Source organism: Anomalospiza imberbis, chromosome 3, assembly GCF_031753505.1.
Source record: "Anomalospiza imberbis isolate Cuckoo-Finch-1a 21T00152 chromosome 3, ASM3175350v1, whole genome shotgun sequence".
NCBI lineage: Eukaryota > Metazoa > Chordata > Aves > Passeriformes > Viduidae > Anomalospiza > Anomalospiza imberbis.
This window is the reverse complement of record NC_089683.1, coordinates 92453205-92471915: the sequence shown is the minus strand read 5'-3', so window position 1 is coordinate 92471915 and position 18711 is coordinate 92453205. Positions and strand designations below refer to the sequence as shown.

At 39.7% G+C, this 18711-nt stretch overlaps 1 protein-coding gene and 1 long non-coding RNA gene across 11 annotated transcripts in view; one reads left to right on the top strand and one right to left on the bottom strand.

Moving 5' to 3' along the window:
- LOC137471419 (uncharacterized) overlaps positions 1 to 11376 on the top strand; it is a 35516-nt gene extending 24140 nt beyond the window's left edge. For 5 of the 8 annotated variants that reach the window (XR_010997587.1, XR_010997586.1, XR_010997585.1 and 2 more), the window contains one exon: positions 708 to 5000. This is a non-coding gene — a long non-coding RNA (uncharacterized lncRNA). Of the gene's footprint in view, positions 1 to 707; positions 8730 to 8892; positions 8970 to 9561; positions 9731 to 11252 lie in introns of those variants that run through there. The other 3 variants (XR_010997589.1, XR_010997588.1, XR_010997590.1) reach the window with 3 other exon arrangements.
- Positions 1626 to 18711, bottom strand: part of LPGAT1 (lysophosphatidylglycerol acyltransferase 1) — a 60036-nt gene continuing 42950 nt past the window's right edge. For all 3 annotated transcript variants that reach the window (XM_068185754.1, XM_068185753.1, XM_068185755.1), the window contains 3 exons: positions 18395 to 18521; positions 10997 to 11103; positions 1626 to 7537 (listed from right to left, as the gene is read on the bottom strand). In XM_068185754.1, the coding sequence (XP_068041855.1) occupies positions 7386 to 7537; positions 10997 to 11103; positions 18395 to 18521 (386 nt within the window). In that variant the 3' untranslated portion in view covers positions 1626 to 7385. The remainder of the gene's footprint in view (positions 7538 to 10996; positions 11104 to 18394; positions 18522 to 18711) is intronic.

Sequence of the window (18711 nt, the reverse complement as noted above, 5' to 3'; positions counted from 1 at the left end):
GTCAGGCATCTTTCAGGAAGTGTAAGACAGCCCCTGTCTAACAGCTCTGGGTTTCTCCCCTTCAAATCCTTGCTGATGAGGAAGACCCAGTGTGTCTGCCTAAGAGAAATTCAGAGAGAAGGGAACACAAGGACAGTATCAGAAGCATCTTCAGTGTTGCTAAAAGCACAGGAGTAGAAAACCCAACAGCTTCACTTTGGGGAAAACACTGCCAGGCTCTTCTCTTCTGTCTTGCCTTGCCACTTTGAGTCAATATTCAATATATGGTCTCACTAACATTGCAGAGGGAAATCCTACTACCCTCTGCTCCTACTTTATCTGCTCAAAGGGTCAAATCTTCCCTTTTATTTACTTCTATGTATTTACAGCAGAAATGCCAATGCAGCCCTCAGTTGCTAGAATTTCTCAACTCTTGTGTTTTCTGGTTAATTTCTCTTCCTAGAAGATATTTATTTCTAGTGGCTAGATGATGTTCCTTCTGCTCAGCATCAAACATACACTGCACTAAGAGACTCGGACCATTCAGCAACTTGTTCTCATTAATAACAAATCAGTAATAAAAAAATGTGGTTTATTTAATATAATTTATGAAAATATTGTACACAGTTGAACAGATCTGCAGAATTATACTAGCCAACTGCAAATTAAAAAATTTCCTCTTCAAAAGTAATTCAGTATAAACTGACCTTTTAGTTTTTCTCCTTCAGGTTCTCAAGTGAGATTATAAAACACACTGCATTGTGGCATATAATAATGAGCCATATTTGCCATCTGACTTAGTCTTGTAGTTTTACTGAGCAAGACCAGTGTTCCTTTTTCCCAAAGCCACACAGAAGAGCTCTACTGAGGATACCTTATTATTTACACTTTGTATAGACCCAGAGTTTGATCTTATTGATCCATTTCACAGAATCCACTTTTTTGGAACTTTGTTTCCCAAGGTAAACTTACAAATCTGCATGACACTATCCAGTGAGCTCCTTGCCATTTTTAATCCGGTACCTATCTGTTCTTAACAGCCTTTAACACTTAGACAATAAAGCCATTTACAACAAACTCAATTTATTTTTAAGCAAAAATATTAGCAGCCTTTATTCAGCTGCACCAGATCCCAGCACTGGCTGCTCTGAAATTCCTGATGCACCACTTCTCCAAGCCCATGGAGAAGTCTTAGTCAAAGCTGGTACAAAACCAGATTGACATCAGAAAGGATAACTGACCCAAGAGACTTCTTCCTTATTCCACAGAGAGCCCAAGGATATATATGGGAAGTTCCAAGTTTAACAGATTCTAGCTAGAGAAAGGTATTGACCAGAAAACCTCCTTTTTTCTCCCCTGGGAGATACCTTTTCTTTGTCTTTGAGATCAAAGTAACTGCAGCATGTAACACCTGACCACCTCAGGTACCTGGTTTCTTACCTGTAGCCTTTCATTATTTTTCACAGGATGATTTTTTGTTAAATCAAGACAAAAATGGGGGTTTTTTTGCAAACCAGACTAAGCACACGTGACATTCGCACACCTTTTTTATTTGCTGTTTCAGCTGAAATTAGTGGTATTTAAAAATGAACAGCATCCTTTCAGAAAAGCTGGCAGTTACGAGAAGGGCAAAAATTACAATAGAGTCCTGAGAGATAAAAATTTATTTATCTGATCAGCATGTCATGATATGGTCACAACTCATACAGCTGACATTCTTATAGCCAAGAGGGATGATTTTTCTTTTTAAAAATACATTTTTCTTTCCAGCAGGAAGGATTTTTTAAAAACAAACATTTCATACTAGGCAGGAATTAAAAACAATGGCTTTTTCAGTATGACAACACGGCTGGTAAGCACTGGATACCCCACCAGTGTCTTAATATTCAGATTTCAAGTTTTCCCTCCCGCTCCCTGATTTTCCCCACCCCTCACAGAAAAACACCACACAGAAAAACAAGACAAAACCCAGATGGGAAACAAAGAGGTAGACATCACTACAACTATGGCGCTGTTTTGGAAATTGTGCGAGATGTTTCACAATGCTCCAAGGAATTCCTTTTCCCATCGTTAGACATTGCAGAACTGGACCCCAGCAGTGAACTCAAGAGGTGACAGGAGCCAAGAGCCATTGCCACCAAGAAGTGCCAGGGCTGCAGAATAGGTGGGGCTGTCCCACCTGGCATTGCTCTGCCCAGCTGGAGTTGCTTAGAAATAGATCCCTCTTTAAAACTTTATGGATCTCACAATGACAACAGCCTTTCTCCCAACAAGGCTGGAGTCACATCCTTCTAGGAGGCAAACCAGGGTCAAGGGGCTCAGGTTCTGCTCTCGACATGCCCTCAGCTCTCAGAAACTTAAAGAAAACTCATTGCTACAGTGACTTGCAGAGGAACTCCACAGCCTGGGCACTGGCACAGCTTCTAGTGGGTGCTGCAGCGAGTGAGGGCTGCAGAAGCTGCTGTTCCCTCACTCCCCTACTGCTCCACTCCTCTTGCCACTTCTGGCACTGAAACATTTGTCTCTGTGTCCTTCCTAATAAACAATGTTATCTATCAGAAATTTACACTGCAGTTGTACAGTGAACCAAAGTGTTATTTTACTATTTTTTGTGTTTATGGTAAGCACAGTAAAGGTTGTGTATCCATTAGTTATAAGCACAATAAATACAACCATCAAAGAAAATCTTCTCATCTATTAAGGATAAGAAGCATATGAAATAATCTTGAAAAAAAATCAATTCTATTTTTGCCACAGCAAAAAAAAAACCAAAAAACCAAAAAAACAAAACAAAACAAAAAAAAAAAAAAAAAAAACCAAACCAAACCAAGCAAACAAACAAAAAACCCACCAAAATCAAACCAGCCCAGGGAAAAGAAAGAGAAATGCTGCTTCTGGTATCTGTCTACATTTCTGAAAGACACTTTGGCTGCTGGAAAGATTTTATTAAAAAAAAACCCAATGAAATAAATTCAGCAAAATAATTCCAAACATCACCAGCCCTTCACAAAACTACCAACAGTCACTTGAGGCTTCCACATCCATTTTATCACACGAAACAGAAATGCAGGTAATAGAGAAGGGAAGGAAAAAACTGGAGGTGAAGATAACTGCTATTAAAAAAACCCTGTTCATCATACAATATGAACATCATGGCGGAGTAATTTTAAGTAACTAACTCATTTTAATAGGACAGTTTTTCAGTGAATAATTACTTCATTATCTCATGATAAAATAAAAATTCTAACTTTAGAATGCATAGAATCCTTCCAATGACGACTTCCATCACAGCCAGGCAGTCTACAGCTCTTACAGAAAAAGCAGAGCTGCTCAGAAGCATTTCTAATGTATGCAAGCATTTTAAACCAAAGTATGGTTTCCATTTTGCTCTTCCCATTGTTGCTTTGTATTTTTTAAAAGAAGTGTAAAAACTATCAAATATGCAATTTTGCAAAATAACCCTTTATTTCATATGGCTCCATTATTTCCAAAAAATACAGAACCCCAGATGTATATTATTTTGTGTGATTGCATCAGATCACCACAAAATCTTCAGCTGTCAAGAGAATGCATCCAACCCTGTGCTTGGGATTTGGAAATCCCAGTTTTAGGTACCTTTGGTCCCAAAATTTATTTCAAGGCAAAGCGGAGCAGTTGAATCCTGTCACACACAGTGATTGGTACCTGTTATTATCTTGTACAAACAGGTGAGGAAAGTTAACAGCACTTTATGGCAGTGTCACACAAAGAAAAGTGATATCATCTGCAAACCAAGTGAACAAGGAACAGTACCACAGTGATCGCTTTATTTTTACTGCAAGAAGATGCACCTTATTTGTGACGCTGGGGGAGGAGGGAGAGGGAAGCTCTTTAATTTTCCAGGAAATCAAGGTAAACTGAAATTTCACTTTTCAACATCTGGGGACAACAACTTTAAAAAAAAAAGGAAGGAAAAAGAAAAAGAAGAAAAGACACCACTGTTGGAAGATTCAACAGAGCCACACGTGGAACCCAAGTGAGACTGAAATGATGGCGCACTCACCCCAGGGCACTGAAGAAACTGCTTGGCAGGGATGGACAGGTGCTCTTCACATCACGGGATTCACACAGCAGCTAAGCTAAACCGTGAGGACTCACTCAACTTCAACTGTTACAACTTCTTTATGAACAATTAAACACAGAAACGTGGAGATGTTTTGTGGGCAACCCAGGCAGAGAACCATCTTTATTCTTATTATTTGCAGTGCACTCAAATTGCTCTGTTCTCACTTCTGTGTGCAACAGCTTTCAGTTAGCATTTTTCTGTGAATGCTTCATTTTTTGTTATTTCACATATTTTTCCATTATTTTTCCCCTAATATTAAATTCAATGTGATATTAATTTGTGATCAATTGTATGGTTCATTCATGTTTCTATCAAAACACATTTTGAACTCTCCAGAGGAGGCAACCCATGGATGGTGCAGCAAGATGCCCATTACATCCAGAACTGCAGCCAACTGCCAGAAGGTAGAACCGAACTGCAGCCGACAGGAATTCATGTTTTACAGACTTGCCTGCTAAGCTCCAGACAGTCTGGACCAGCACGGTATTTTTAGCACTGAATTTCCTACATATTGTATCCATTTTACATTTTTCCCTTCATAGCAAAACTTCTTTTGTCTGATTTATTTTCTTTCATGAAGCAGCATCCAGGATCATGCTGGGAGGGTCCTTTGGAGTTGCTTTCCAACAGTTTCATTGCGGTGTCGCCCACAGCAACTTGGCCGTACCGAGCTGTGATGTCAGGCACTCTTCACATTTACCAGTGCAGGCAGGAGAAAAGCCTGGGACCTGACACTATTTCCACACCCTACTGAAACAACAACCAATGCTTGAAAACTAACATCTTGTAAGAATAAGAACTACAGAGGAACAACGTGAAAATGAACAGGACCAGATCAATCAAACGCTTGTCTGAAACATTACTGCGCAGTGCTAATTTCTTGAGGCAGCACATGAACACTTGCTATTGACTGCAACCCACTGGGAAAATAAAAATACTGCATTTGACAAAATAAGATGCTCTTACATGGAGTTCACAGAGTCTATTAGGAACAATCTCCTGATGCGAGTAACTGCTGTGCATTCTGCTTATATAAACTTCCCTTTTTGCATCAGTCCAGTCTGTCCTAGCTCAAAATAAAATGAGCTGCACTGTGGGCATCTCTGTGGTTCTGATCAAACTACATGGGTGAGGACAGCTAGTGAGTAGCTTGCCACCTGCCTTTTGGAGTTACAAGAGTCAGTCCCATGGGCAGCAGAAATAACCACTTACACATAACAGCGCTGGGCTGCCCCAACAGCCCCCTGTCAAACAGTAGGTTAAATACATTCATTCCACCAGCTGAACTTTAGCAAGAGCAACATGAAACAACAGATACTCCACAGACTCCTTCCCTATCATGGCTTATCTACCTCTTTTTAATGGTTACACCAGAATTCAGGTGCAGAGATGGTATATAAACAGCATCTTGCCTCAAACATGAAGCTATTGGCAACTACTGTACTTTGCCTCCAGCCTCCTGCAGAGTCAGGGAGGGAACACACACTTCAGGGGACCTTACTGTGGTGTCATTTTGCATCCATCCCCACTGAGCAACCACTGCAGCATGGGGAGGGGCAGGGATGGCATATTTGACAAAGTATTTTTCCACAAAGCCAAGGAAATTGGCACTGCCTTTTGTTTTGGTATGCTCTTTGCCCGGCCCCCTGCTCCCCCACAGAAAGGGAACACTGGCAAGGTTTTGTATTCTGCACACCACCTCCCGTGATTCATGTAGCAGCAGCGGGAGACAGAAGGGGAATCAATATTGCTAGCTCAGAGCCAAAACTACTGAGGGCTTACTTTGTTCTCAACAAAATTACTCTGTAGAAGGCAGTATGCCAACATCTGAAGTTCTGGCTACCCTGCCTGTATTTAGAGAGATTAGTTTTATTTTAGGAACCGTTCTCGCAAATCTGTGCATAATCACATAAACACAATGCCAACCAGACTTGCCAGAAGTAAGGCTGTACATCACAGACATCCTTTCAAAAGGATCCTGCACTACACATCTCAAAGTGTCTTCTGTTCCAATCTGCCCTTCAGTTCAACCCATCCTTATTCCAGTAAGACTTTGGCAATAAGATTTTAGTGGTGAGCTAATTAATATTGCCCTCCATGTAGTTATTCAGAATATTTACCATACTTATTTTTACAGTAGTATCTTCCTACAGATTTGTGATAGCAATTATACCTATTTTTTCTTTTTACGAAACTAGTTTTTCCTCTATTACTCCTTAGCAAAACATTAAGATGGTTGGCATTTAATTATTTAAACTCTCCCACAAGTATATTTAGCACTGTTGTAACTAGCAGGGAGAAAAAGGCCTCTATAAACCACTCCAAGGTCACCTTGGTTGGACTGCAGTATACAAAATACAAAGGTGGCTAAAAATCACCAGGAGCACCAGCAGACCTTCAGAAACAGACAGAATTGCTCTGCCTTCCAACGTGTGACAAACAAAGCCTCCCTCTGTTCCCTAGGTTTTATGTCTTTCCTTCATTGACTTTTCACCTTTGAAAGTGCATTTTCAAAACTGATGATGAGGGTTTAGCTGCTTTCTGAACAAAAAGGGAATTTAACCAAGTGACTTTGTATTTTCCAAGTTTCCCTATAACACGACACACTGGTGATGGAACTTGGAGAGCTGATGGCAAGACCACAGCAGGGATGGGCTGATTCATCCCACGTGGACAGCTTTTAATCACACTGTGATGCTGCAATGCTTGTTTGAGGACCAGTGCCTCAGAGGACAGACCTGATACCAGATCTTATTTGGGTGTTGGGTTCAGATCAATGTGTCTGCTACAACAACTGCTGACTGCGTAGCCACAAAGACACCTCCACCAGCTCTGTTGAGGATCTCTGACTCCAGCACAATGAGCTGCAATAAAGTACACGTTGTGCAAATGAGGAATCTCTACCACACCAATGCTGTACACACTACTGAAGAGACAAGTTGCTGAATTTTCTGAGCTCTAACTACAATGCCAAGAAATACTTGTGGTGACAAAGCTTTCTTGTCACAGACATTCTTCTACGGTGGTTGTACGATTGCACCTTTTGTCCAAATGCTGAATTTGCTTAAGTGTGGGTGAGAGTATACATTTTTAAAAATACAGACAATTCTTAAAATAATACATCATCAAGTCACTATGTTACTGATCTTCACTTTTAGTGGAGTTTAAAATTCCCCCAAAGAGAGGTAAAAGTCCATCCAGTATTTTCCTTTACTCTTGAATATTCACATTTGCACATACAACATGATACTCATTTGCAAGAGCCTGGATTCCCATTGTGTCCTCAGGTCCCATTCCACTTCTAAAATAGGCAATGGTACAAATACTGAAAGAAGCAGTACCACATCCCTCCTGACAAAAATGCAAATGATTGTATGGCAACCAGCCACAGGTTACTGAGGGTCATCTCCCGAGAAATCGCTTTTGTCTGACCCTGGGGTGGTGGAAAAGCTCCTGCAAGAGAAAAGAAAACACATTTAATGCTTTGCACAGGGATGACAGCCTTAATGCACCACTTTATTTTTTCTTTACTGCTTGCCCCAGCAATGGTGCCCACACATAATTAATTGGGTACTGCTCTATGCTCTTATGCTGTCAAATTTTATGAAAGATTCTCCAGAAGCCTTCAAGAAAATAAAAAACCCTAAACCAAAACACAACTCCTTAATTAGCAAGAACAACTCTGATTTTCTTATAAACTTTAAGCATAAACTTGAAAGCATTCCTTAGAAGCTGCTATCACTGTACTCAACCTTTGCAGAGAGATCCAACTGTCAACTAAGCTGTGTTATTTTTGAAGTTTTATTAGTATCTCCATGATCAAATGGAATGGATTCCATATTAAACTCTACAGCTGTTTGGTGGTGATACTGTATACTGTGAAGATGCAACACACATACGTTCTTGAGGTTCCTCTTGAAAATGTAAATACACACACAATACCCTTTCTTTAAAGAAGTTTCCACATATTGTTTGAACACTCAGTCATACTGACTAAGGAAACGTTATAATTTGCCATGGAGTTTTCCAGAAATTCTTTACTGAAATTCTTGCTTAGATGGGAAAGACTGGAAGAGATTCATCTGACAATAAAATTTGGTTTTCCCATACTTTGACTCTTTCTGACTTGCAACACTAAATTAAAAGTGCCTGAATACATCAGAGCTTTATGACTGTAAGCAAACTATTTGCATATATTTACATCAGCATATTAAATCATCTGTGTTACATTGTACTGAGATGCACAAAGACCTGATGACACAAAGCACTTTTATTGCTGTTAATCCTGAACAGGGCATATAAAACTCTGAATATACCAGAGATGATGATGTACTTGCTGCAGCATTATGGTGTCTCAACTTCTCTCAGAAGAAAACGAAATTAATGATTCAAAGAGTAAAGATGCAGCAATGTCAGTTTTTAATCTGAGGAACCAGACAATCACACAGTTTGGGCAATTAGATACCATCAGCAGCTTATCTCTGTGCTTCACATTTGCAATCACTGGAGGAACTGCAATCAAGCATTTGAAAGAAAGCTTTTCTTCCTGCATGAATGCTCTTAATTAAAAAAAAAAAAAAAAATACACAACAAGGAAAAAGCCTAAAAACACCCTTGATGAGCCCCATCCACCTCTCCTCGATAGGTATTTCATTCTCGGGCAGATCTGCCACATCATTATTCCCCAGTAACTCACAGATAAGCTTCTATCTGTCCACTCTTGGCTAGATTAGTTCTTCCATGGCCCATTTGTTTTTCTGTACTAAAACTGACCCATGGTTTAAATACCTTTTCTTTTTCCCTGGTAGGTACAGAGAGCTGTCTCCTCCCCATCTCTTTCCCACGCCAGCTTTGACCCTTCCCTTTCCCAGCTGAGACAAGCCAAGTACTTTTAGCTGTCCTTAGAGAAACGAGTCCACCTTCCCTTAATCTCAGCTCTGATTATCTGTCCCTCTTGCCAGTTCAATTTGTATTCCTTGACAGGGATAATGGACTGTCTGCAGGATTTCCAGATGAGGTTTCCAATTTGGTACAACAAAGAGTGTTTCCATAGCATTAGGGATGCCATTCCTTACTTTTTTCATCACCTCACACCACTTGGCTTCTGAGCACAGGGAATGAGGCTTCAACATATCATCACTCTTTTCCAGTTGCTCCTAGTTTATGGTTGGGGTTTTTTCTTTAATTGGTCCTCAAGTGTTTTTGTCCTGCTAAATGTAATCTCACTTGTGTTGCTGTGGGCTTCAAGGTTACCTTGTTGAAGAGTTCAGGGAAATCAAGAACTTGCCAATACAAGTCTTCCAATAACTGCCTAAAACAGGAGTCTGTTACCTACAGGTATTAACTTGAAATGGTTTTAGTTTCATAAATGAAATGTGTAAAATGTAAAAAATTATGGGATAGTTTCATACCAAATTTTAGGCATACTTTTCTTTTGGTTTTATTTCCAGAGGTCTAACATTAGAGGTTTTCCCCAGGTGATTTAAATTCTTGACACTTAAGAATGCAGCAAAATGGAGAAAGGTGCACTGGGCTTTGTTTCTTTCTCTTCCCAAATAAAAATACGCCAAGAAATGTATTCCTGGCTTAGTCAATGCACACTTTTAAGGTTTCATGGAGCATTAAGTATTACTCCAGCTTTATGAAGTAAGCTTTATTAAGAGAGAGAAGTTCCTAAGCAGTGTGTATTGTAAAATAATATAATGATGATAATGATAACAATAATAATGATTATTATCAACAACAGAAACAGCACTAAGCCTTAAAACCACACCCTCTTGTGACCATGTGCCAGATACAAAGCTGGCTCTTGAGCAGCCTCAGGGATTCCCCTCACAGTCAACCACAGGACTTTTCCAAGGGGTTTCCAAAAACTGAAGCAGCACTTTTTCAGCAGGCCAACTAAAGCAATGCAAACAAGTTCTCAAAAAGTATAAATGGCAGTAACTTTAAATTATACTAATTTATGCCTAATAAGGTCCTATGTCACAGCATTTACATTAAAAACATGTCTTTATTAATTCATACTGATTGCACTGGCAAATTATTACCAATTATGCTATTTTGGAAGTGAATTTTAATGAATAAATCTGATTATATTAATTATACTCTCAGAAATTCTGGACTAGTTATATTTTCTGAGTATGACTTATTTCAATAGCATAAAATAATGTCACAAAACCAAGAATTCTTTACAATCTATTTGCTATACTTATATTTTAAAAGATATTCACAAAGTTATTTGTCTAATAAAGTCCAATATATGCATTTGGATGTGATTTATACAGCAGAGTTTGAACTCTGCCATCAGTGGTGGCTGAGTGACAGCAACATTTCCTAAAACAAAATACAACTCTGGGTTGTTAAAGTATTCTATTAATCTCTTTAAGCACTTGGATTGATAAATTAAGTACTCAAAACTTCATTAAAGCAGGCTTTGCAATAAATCATCTCACAGAAGAAGCAACTTCATTTAACACAGTCACCCAGGAATACTGAACTCAGCTGATTTGAGACACTGAACACTTCCCATCAACAACTACGATGCACAGGGCTGCAGATCATGGCCCCAGAGCACGTGTGCCATGTAATTCTCACAGGTCCTTACAATCTTACTTTCAGTTGTGGATCTTTGCCATGAAATCCCATAGCAGCATGTTTCAGAGTGGAACCATGTGTTACTTTTTTGACAGCTTCCAAACGCTACCCTACTTCTAATGTTGCCCAGGTAATTTACCTTTCCTAGATAATTCTTTAATAATAATTTTTGCCACATAAAAAGCAGTAATAATAGCAATAATTGTATCTCCTGTATGCATGTGAGGGATGTTTACACATTCTTAAACCATTCTGAGATCCTTGTAAAGAAAGTCATTATCAAAGCACAGCTCTCTTTGCTAGGTATCATCCCACCTGTTTCATAGAAATGTGTCAAGAGGTCTTCCTTTTCAATGAATCGTTGATACAGCCAGTTTGTGAGAGCTTCAGGTTCTGCAGGTACATCTTTCACTGGAAAAATCCTATCAAAGAAACAAACACAAATTAAGCCTAGCCAATGTATTCTGCATATGGAGAACAAAACTCTTCTGCCTCAGCCCACCACAAAACAGAGAGAACAAGACTTTTGCATAAATCTAACTGCATGATTTGCACTCTCTCCAACTCAAAGATCACAGAGGCATTAAGGATACAAGAGTGGGAAACTCCAGGCTGCCATCCAGAACCACACAGAAGACACTGGCATCAGTCTCCATCAAATGCTGTACTACAGCTTTTGATAAAAACTACTAAGGACCTGGTTTGTTCTTTTTTAATAGAATACCACCACACTACATTACTATTCCCTAAAAAGAATACAAACTGAGTGGAATGAAAGAAATAAAAAAATGAGAAAGTTCATTCACAGCTTTGAAGAAACAATTCAGCAGGCAGAAGCCACATAATGGCATCACTAAGCATTAACAGCTCTTCCACATCCCAGAAAACAAGCCCTCTGTGCCTTTCAAAGGATGCTGGCAGCTTTGTCTGAAATTTCCAAGGCACATTTTACACTGAAAACTGACCCTGTACTCAGATATTGCTGCTCTGTTTTAAAAGCACCAATTGGAGAATTGCTAGTGTTTCGGTACTTCTATGCTGAATATTAGGTGGCTTAGAAAAACAGACACCCAAAGCAGAATTCACTGTGGTACACACACACTGAAACTCCCAAATAACCCACCATACCTCACTGGATTATTTTCAAAACAGAATTTCCCATCTCACAGTAACTGTGAAACCTCCTCAGCAGACCTTCAGTGCCTTTTGATATAAACAAGAACTTACACATCCACTGTGTTGTACGGGCAGGCCAATGCAGAAGAGATTTGTGTATCAGGCTAACCTGAAAAATTCAGACTCTGAAATGCCAGGCCTTTCCTGTAGGTTTCTCTGTCCAGGTGAGCTTCCACTTAGCCTCTCATTTACACCATGCTTCTATTTTCATTAGTGAATTTTCATTTCATTTTCAACACAGTCTTTAACTGATCATACTCCAAAGAATTGGAAGTAACACCTCAATCATCTGGGAAGTCTCTGGACAGATATGGCAATGTCAGAATAAGAAAATAAGGCACTTCTGAAGAATGCTTTTGCTGCTGCTACAGTTTTCAATATCTTTGCCAGCTTTGTTCATTTGTCATTTGTCCTTCCTCCTTTCAGCCTGATGCATGGAAAAATAAGTTGGAAGTGGGGGAATCAAGCAGCAAAGTATTGCTCTAAGGAGTGAATTACAAATCACAGTGCTTTGGCATACAGAGACAATTTCAATATAAGGAGATAAACAACTTTATTTACACTCTATGGTATCAACATGAACTCGGCTATCTCTGTAGCCTTTAGAGTAACTCTACCTACGTCCTACTCGCACTGTGGAGCTCTCTATGCTCCAGCAAAGCCAGTCTTGGTAACCAGAAATTAGCAAGTGTTATCTCAGATAAAAGAGTTTGAAGGAAAGTCTTTGGCCAAAGACAAATGTTATGAAATGGTGCTTCAGTAATCAGCTCAAATTTTCAGTCTGCATATTAGGAACAAAGACAAACAATAAAGAACTATTTTATCTTAGAGCACAGATGCTGTACAGCAGGTTAAAATTAAACCACGTAGCAGCAAGTAAAAAACATACCCACAGAGCAAGGACCCTTCTGTTGAGGGTAGAACACTGAGAAAGACTTACTCTGTGTTCCCAAACACAACTGGGCTGCCAAGCACTATTTTTACACACTTGTGCTGATCTGCTGTGAAGAGATAAAAGGCTCAGCAACTGAATATTGTGTTTCACAGAGTATTTTTGAAGGACAGATGCTTGCTTACACAGGTTTTAAGAGGGTTCACAATTAAGAGAATGTGTGTTGCCTCAAGACAGAAGTGTAGGGTTACCTGACTTCACATGCAGTCTCCATTGCAGACTGTAAGATATTCTTCACCTCTACCTTCACTTCTCCCTGACCTAATGGATAACAACTCTATTTTGTCAAGAACATTCCTCCTAATCCAGAAACATCACAGGATCATGCAAGATACCTGTTAAAACCATTTTTGAGCTGGCACTTGAATGGAGCAGTGAAGTAGCACAGGTGATACTAGCACTGTGAGAGACTAATGGAACCACTGCACACCACTTCCCTGCTTGAATCCATCCAGGCTCTTGTGTGGATCAATAATGCTGTCAGAATGCTTGAATCTCTGGAGATAAACTCTGCTGCTTTGAAGTCTGAGAAGCAGACACTGCTACACCCAGACTGAACAAATATTAACAGACTGAAAAACAACTGGTTTTCCAGTAATGCTACACTGGCTGCCACAACTCAGCAATGCTAAGTGCTAGTGTATTTAGAAGCATTTTCAAATGTATTTTTAGATTATCCAGAGTTATTTTTACCAGCAGAACATTCATACTAATGACTGATCTAAATTAGAGATTAAATATTAAAAAAAAAATCCTCAAACTCTGGAAAGAAGCCCTTTCTGTACTCGATAAGGCAAAGCTAAACCCCCCTATATTTAAATTAAACATACTGATAATGCCATGGTTTTCTGCCCATCAGATGGCTCAGATGGCATCTGTGCTTCACAATAACACTCTCTTGAAGGAGACTGGGTTCAGGAAGGTGAGTGAGCAAGTCTACTGTTACAAAACTCCCCACACAGGCGATCCAAAACAACAGCAGAAGCCATTGCTCTAATGGGAGCAGGGTCATCCCCAACCACTGGATGCTGGCATCTGCCAGGTCCAGTGTTAAAAGATGCAGAGAACAGTTCCTTATTTTCAGTGAGATATAAAACCCATGTGGTCAGGCATGAGCATCACCTTGGCTCTAGCCCACCTTTGGGTATGCAGGATCAGGAATGCCATTAGAGGCAAACAGTGTGCTCATCTCCTCAGAATAAAATATCACACAGAACTGCCAAGGCAAGGAAAAATGTCAACATGTAACATCTGAGGCTCCTGAAGTCTCTGGGGCACTTGGACCTCTCTAGCTTTTGGGCAAAACTAACCTCACATTGCATTAAAATAAAAGCATCTTTGTTCCTGGTGTGGCACACAAGGAATTTAATAGGACTGGATAAGAACTTGACCAGAAAATTCAAGCAGAATGGAAATACCTTTTTTGCTTCTCATCACAGGAACAGCTGATTTTCCGTCCCAGGAAAAGTAGGGAAGGGGCTAAAAGCAGTGGCAGCACACGCTGCACCCTGGGAAGTGAAAAGTGGTGGTGGAAATAAAGTCACATTTCAATGGGAATCTGGGAAGAATCCTTCTCCAGTAATGAAGCATTACCCTCCAGCTGGAGCTGCCTACTGGCAGCTGCGAGGTGGCAGGAGCTGCAGGGACACTCTGGGTACCTGACTGAGGAATGGCACTTCTTAAACTGCTACACAGATTTGTGTCCACGTCCCAAACCAGATTATATTAGAATAAATGACAGTCCAGGAGAAAAGAAAGGATTTTAAAAAACAGGAGATGTAATGCCAAAGACATGCTGGCCTATGTGAGAATTCTGCAGAATTAGCTACTGATAGGCTGCTTCTCAGAAGACACCAAAGGATTTTCAGAAATATGGCATATTTAGAAACATTTATCTCTTTTAAGTTGTTCTTTCTGGAGAAACAACTTCTGATTATATTTAAATTCTGAAGTTCATGGCTACCACTTTAAGTACTAACTGCCTTTTATCACCTGTCCTACCCAGAACTGAAGTCCTGTATTACTTGCTACTCCATATAAGTCATGATATTATTTGCTGCTTCAATGGTTCTAAATAAATCCAGGACAGTGGAGGCAGTTGGTAGATGTCAGGCATGACCAAAAATAAGTTACTTGCGTAAAAAAGTGCATTATAATACACTGCCAAACGGGATGCCCTTCTGCAACATTCATTCAGCAACCACAATGCATTTCATCTTATTTATAGCTCAGAGCCTGGCTTATTTCAATAGATCTGTATCAATGCAGACACAAAAACAGAACTTCCTCAGCAGCTGAAAGCTTGTTTCAGCACTAGCACAGCATAAAAGCTGGTATGGGGAAGAAAGGCAACAGAGCTGGGAGCAGCCTGTGTGGCACTTCCATGCACGGCCACCCCTGCGTCAGAGCTGACTCAGGCTGGCTCTGACGTCAGGGCTGCTGCACACAGTCACTGTCACACAGCCTAAAAGTGGGATGTGAGCATCCAAGGACATCACCCTGCAAGGAAACCAAGGCAAATAAACCAGCCTCACGCCATTCCTGACTGAGGGGATGCTAAGCACCGAGCCAGCTTCATAGCCAGAGTGTTTTATATTTGCAAGTCTCAGGTTCTGCCAAAACAACTGCAGCACTCAAGAAATTACTGCTGCAGAAACTTGGTGCTCAGCTAAGAAACACCAAGTAAATCAGACTAAACAAGTGCTTGGTGTGAAAAGAAAAGAAATAAACCCCAAATTCAACTCATGGCACAGAAATGGTGGGAGCTGAGAGCAGCAGCCAGTCCGTGGCCTTGCTACATGGACACCAAATCACTCAGCTTATTTCTGCAGCATGGAATTGTAGCGAGTCAGGATTTACAGGTAACACACACCACACAATGACCCAAACATAAACTAAACTATTTGAGAAGAGCAAACAAACCTTTCCAACAGACTCCTTACAAGGCAGGTCTTATAGTGATGCCTCTAGTTTGACATGTTTTGCACCAGATGGATTGACATCTCCCACAAAAGTCCCAGTGCCATTTGGCCTGGCAGAAGTTCATTAGACATTTTCCTTGAGTATTATATTTTAGATAGCTAACTGAGTTTTGCAGCACTTTCCAGTAAGTTATGAGACAAGTCAGTCAGGGTCAAAAAGCTATTCAATAGATGGGTAAAATTCTCACACCTTGTGTCTTTATATCCAAACATGGTAATTGTTCTTTTTTCTAGGGAGGTTTCTTTTGACATTCTGAGGAAAATCAGGCCACAGATTAGCCTAATTATGAACTTTTGAAAATTGTGTCATCTGTACTGAAAATTGAAGTTTGAAAAGCAAGGTTCAACTCATTATCAAAATTGAGCTTTAAAAAAAAAAAAAAAAGATTACTGGATTAAACCAAGCCTTCTCTGCCATTTCTACCAGCTAGAAAAGCACCTAAAATTATAACATAAGGCTCCTTGCTGTGTTCTCTTCTGTTGCTCCCTGAGCAGGATGAAAAAGAATTAATCCTGCAGCAAAGGCACAGGCTATGAGAAAAGGCAATCACCAGATTTTGAAGTCTGTAAGGCAGGAAGAGAAAGGTGGTGATCCAGGGGCACAGCAGAAGGGACTGACTCAGCCACCAGAATAAAAGCAACTCTGCAGCCTCTTCTGCTGCAGTCTGAGTGGCACAGAAGAGGTTCCTTTTTTCCCCACTCCTGTCATACATCAATACCTCGCTCTGGACTACTCTAAAAGGGAATAAGCATGTTTAAATCCCGATTCTCCTTTCATATAGCACAGATGGCATTTGGACAAAACTATTCTTCACTTTTTCCAAAGGGGTGCTTTTTCCCCTCCCCTATAACTCAGTTAAAAGAAACTACATGAGAAACTATTGTGCTCTCTTCCCAGTTATTTCAAAATTACCTTTAAAAATTATTTCAAATCTTATCTCCCAAGACATTCCAAATTACAAAAAATGAGAAAGATTTTATTGCACTAAATGCAGGAAAGTCTAATGCCAATGCAGACAGACTCGATGTACATTTAAAGAAAATTTCAGAGGACATCCATGTGCCAACCTGCACCCACCTCACAGTGCAGGGGCCATGTGCCTCAAGAACTACCAGGACTGGAAGACAGAACGAGCTCCAGCCAAACCCAAGACACTCTGGTCTCATTTCAGAGCCATCACACCCTGTGCTCGGCCGGGGCGAGTTGCTGCATGACTTTGCATTTGGGACACACTTCAACTGTTTTTACAGGGTCAGCCATGACAGATAGAGGTTATTAAAAACATACATAAAACAGTCACACAGAGAGGCTTGCCCCTGTCTAACCCAGTGACTTAGACCCTCTGGAAGAAAATAACAAACTTACACCCAAAAATAAATAATTTATATTTTTCTTAGAATTTCAGTATTATAAGAACTTAAACATTCAAGTTCAATGCAAAAAAAGGTTGCATCATATTTATGCTTGTGATCAAAAATAGGTCTGAATATACATTTAGAAGCAGGAAATGAATTCAACTTACGTTAACTTACTGTTGTTTTTAAAGAAAGTATTTTTGGAAATACTTTTCAGAAGAATTTTAAATACATTCAACTTGCAATTATCCCAGAGATCAGAGAGTGCACAAAGGTGACCTGAATAGAGCACAACAGATATAATGCTATCTTATATAAATTAGGCTATAAGTATGTTCACCTTCAGGGAAAGTTGGAAGGCAGCTTTCTATAAAAAGTAAGGACACATTTAAACACGGCTGTGGAAAGGAGCTCCAGCAAGCAGCTTGTACTCTGCATCACACAACACTGACACAGCAGTGAGGATGGAGAAGGTCATTCCCACTTAAACTGCCACCCAGGGGATCCACACAAGGATACTTGAAAGCTTTCTGTAAAAGTCTAAAAGCTCTCCAAATCACCAAGACAGAGTAAGACAAAATAATGTGATTTTGGGATAAAATGCAACAACTTATTTAGTATAGGAAAAGTGTTAAAATACTTCTGGAGTAACTTGCAACTAAAAGCAAAATTCAGCTTTTCTCTCCATCAGTTTAAGTCTTGAGACAAAAAGAACTGCTGAGGAGAAAAGTTTTAATAGTCCCCCATCCTAGCTGTCAATGAGAGTTACAACTTTTTCCAGCTGCTTTTCCAGTTGCTTTGCTCAACTACCTAAAGTATTCTTTGAGCAAAAAAGCTGGCATTTCTTTATCAGAAAGTTAAATATAATATTTTATTAGGAAATCTGTTTATTTAACAACAGTGATTTTTAATTAGTTGTCATTACTAAAAAACAAAATTTTAAAAATTCAAGTTGGGTTTACCAGCACCTTAACAATAAAGAAGATGACCTAGCCTTCAGATATATTCCCCACAACTCTATTCAACCACAGGACATTAGTCCAAAACTTAAATGTCTGTCCTAAGATACAGAATAATCACTGAACTTTTTAAAAAAAGATGTGTTGTGTTTAAATAACATGACTTTCCCACCTGTGTGAGTTACAAAAAAACCCACTTCTGCTGCTGCTGATTTCCCCTATCCTGAAATGACAGAACTGATTTGTGAATACTTGAGCTCAGAGCAGGAGGAGCTGCTTTACTTCCTACCTGTAATGCACATGTGTCACTGTTGGTTGCCGGTAGCCAAGAATCCAGGTTTGGATGTCTATAGGTTCAGCTTTGGGATATGCAATGGTTGTATCTATCACCCACTGGAGGCCTTTGGATTTGCACTCTAGGAACAAAAAGAAAATTCCATGTCACTTATTTGAGAATTATGCAATTTTTATATTACTTCAGGAGGCATGAGGCAGAAATAAGACCATCAAAAATCAAACCTAGATTTCATTACAGAGCACAGAAACACTCTTATAAACTTCAGCTGGACTTAGATTTTATTTCATGGTTATTTCTGTTGTTCTTAC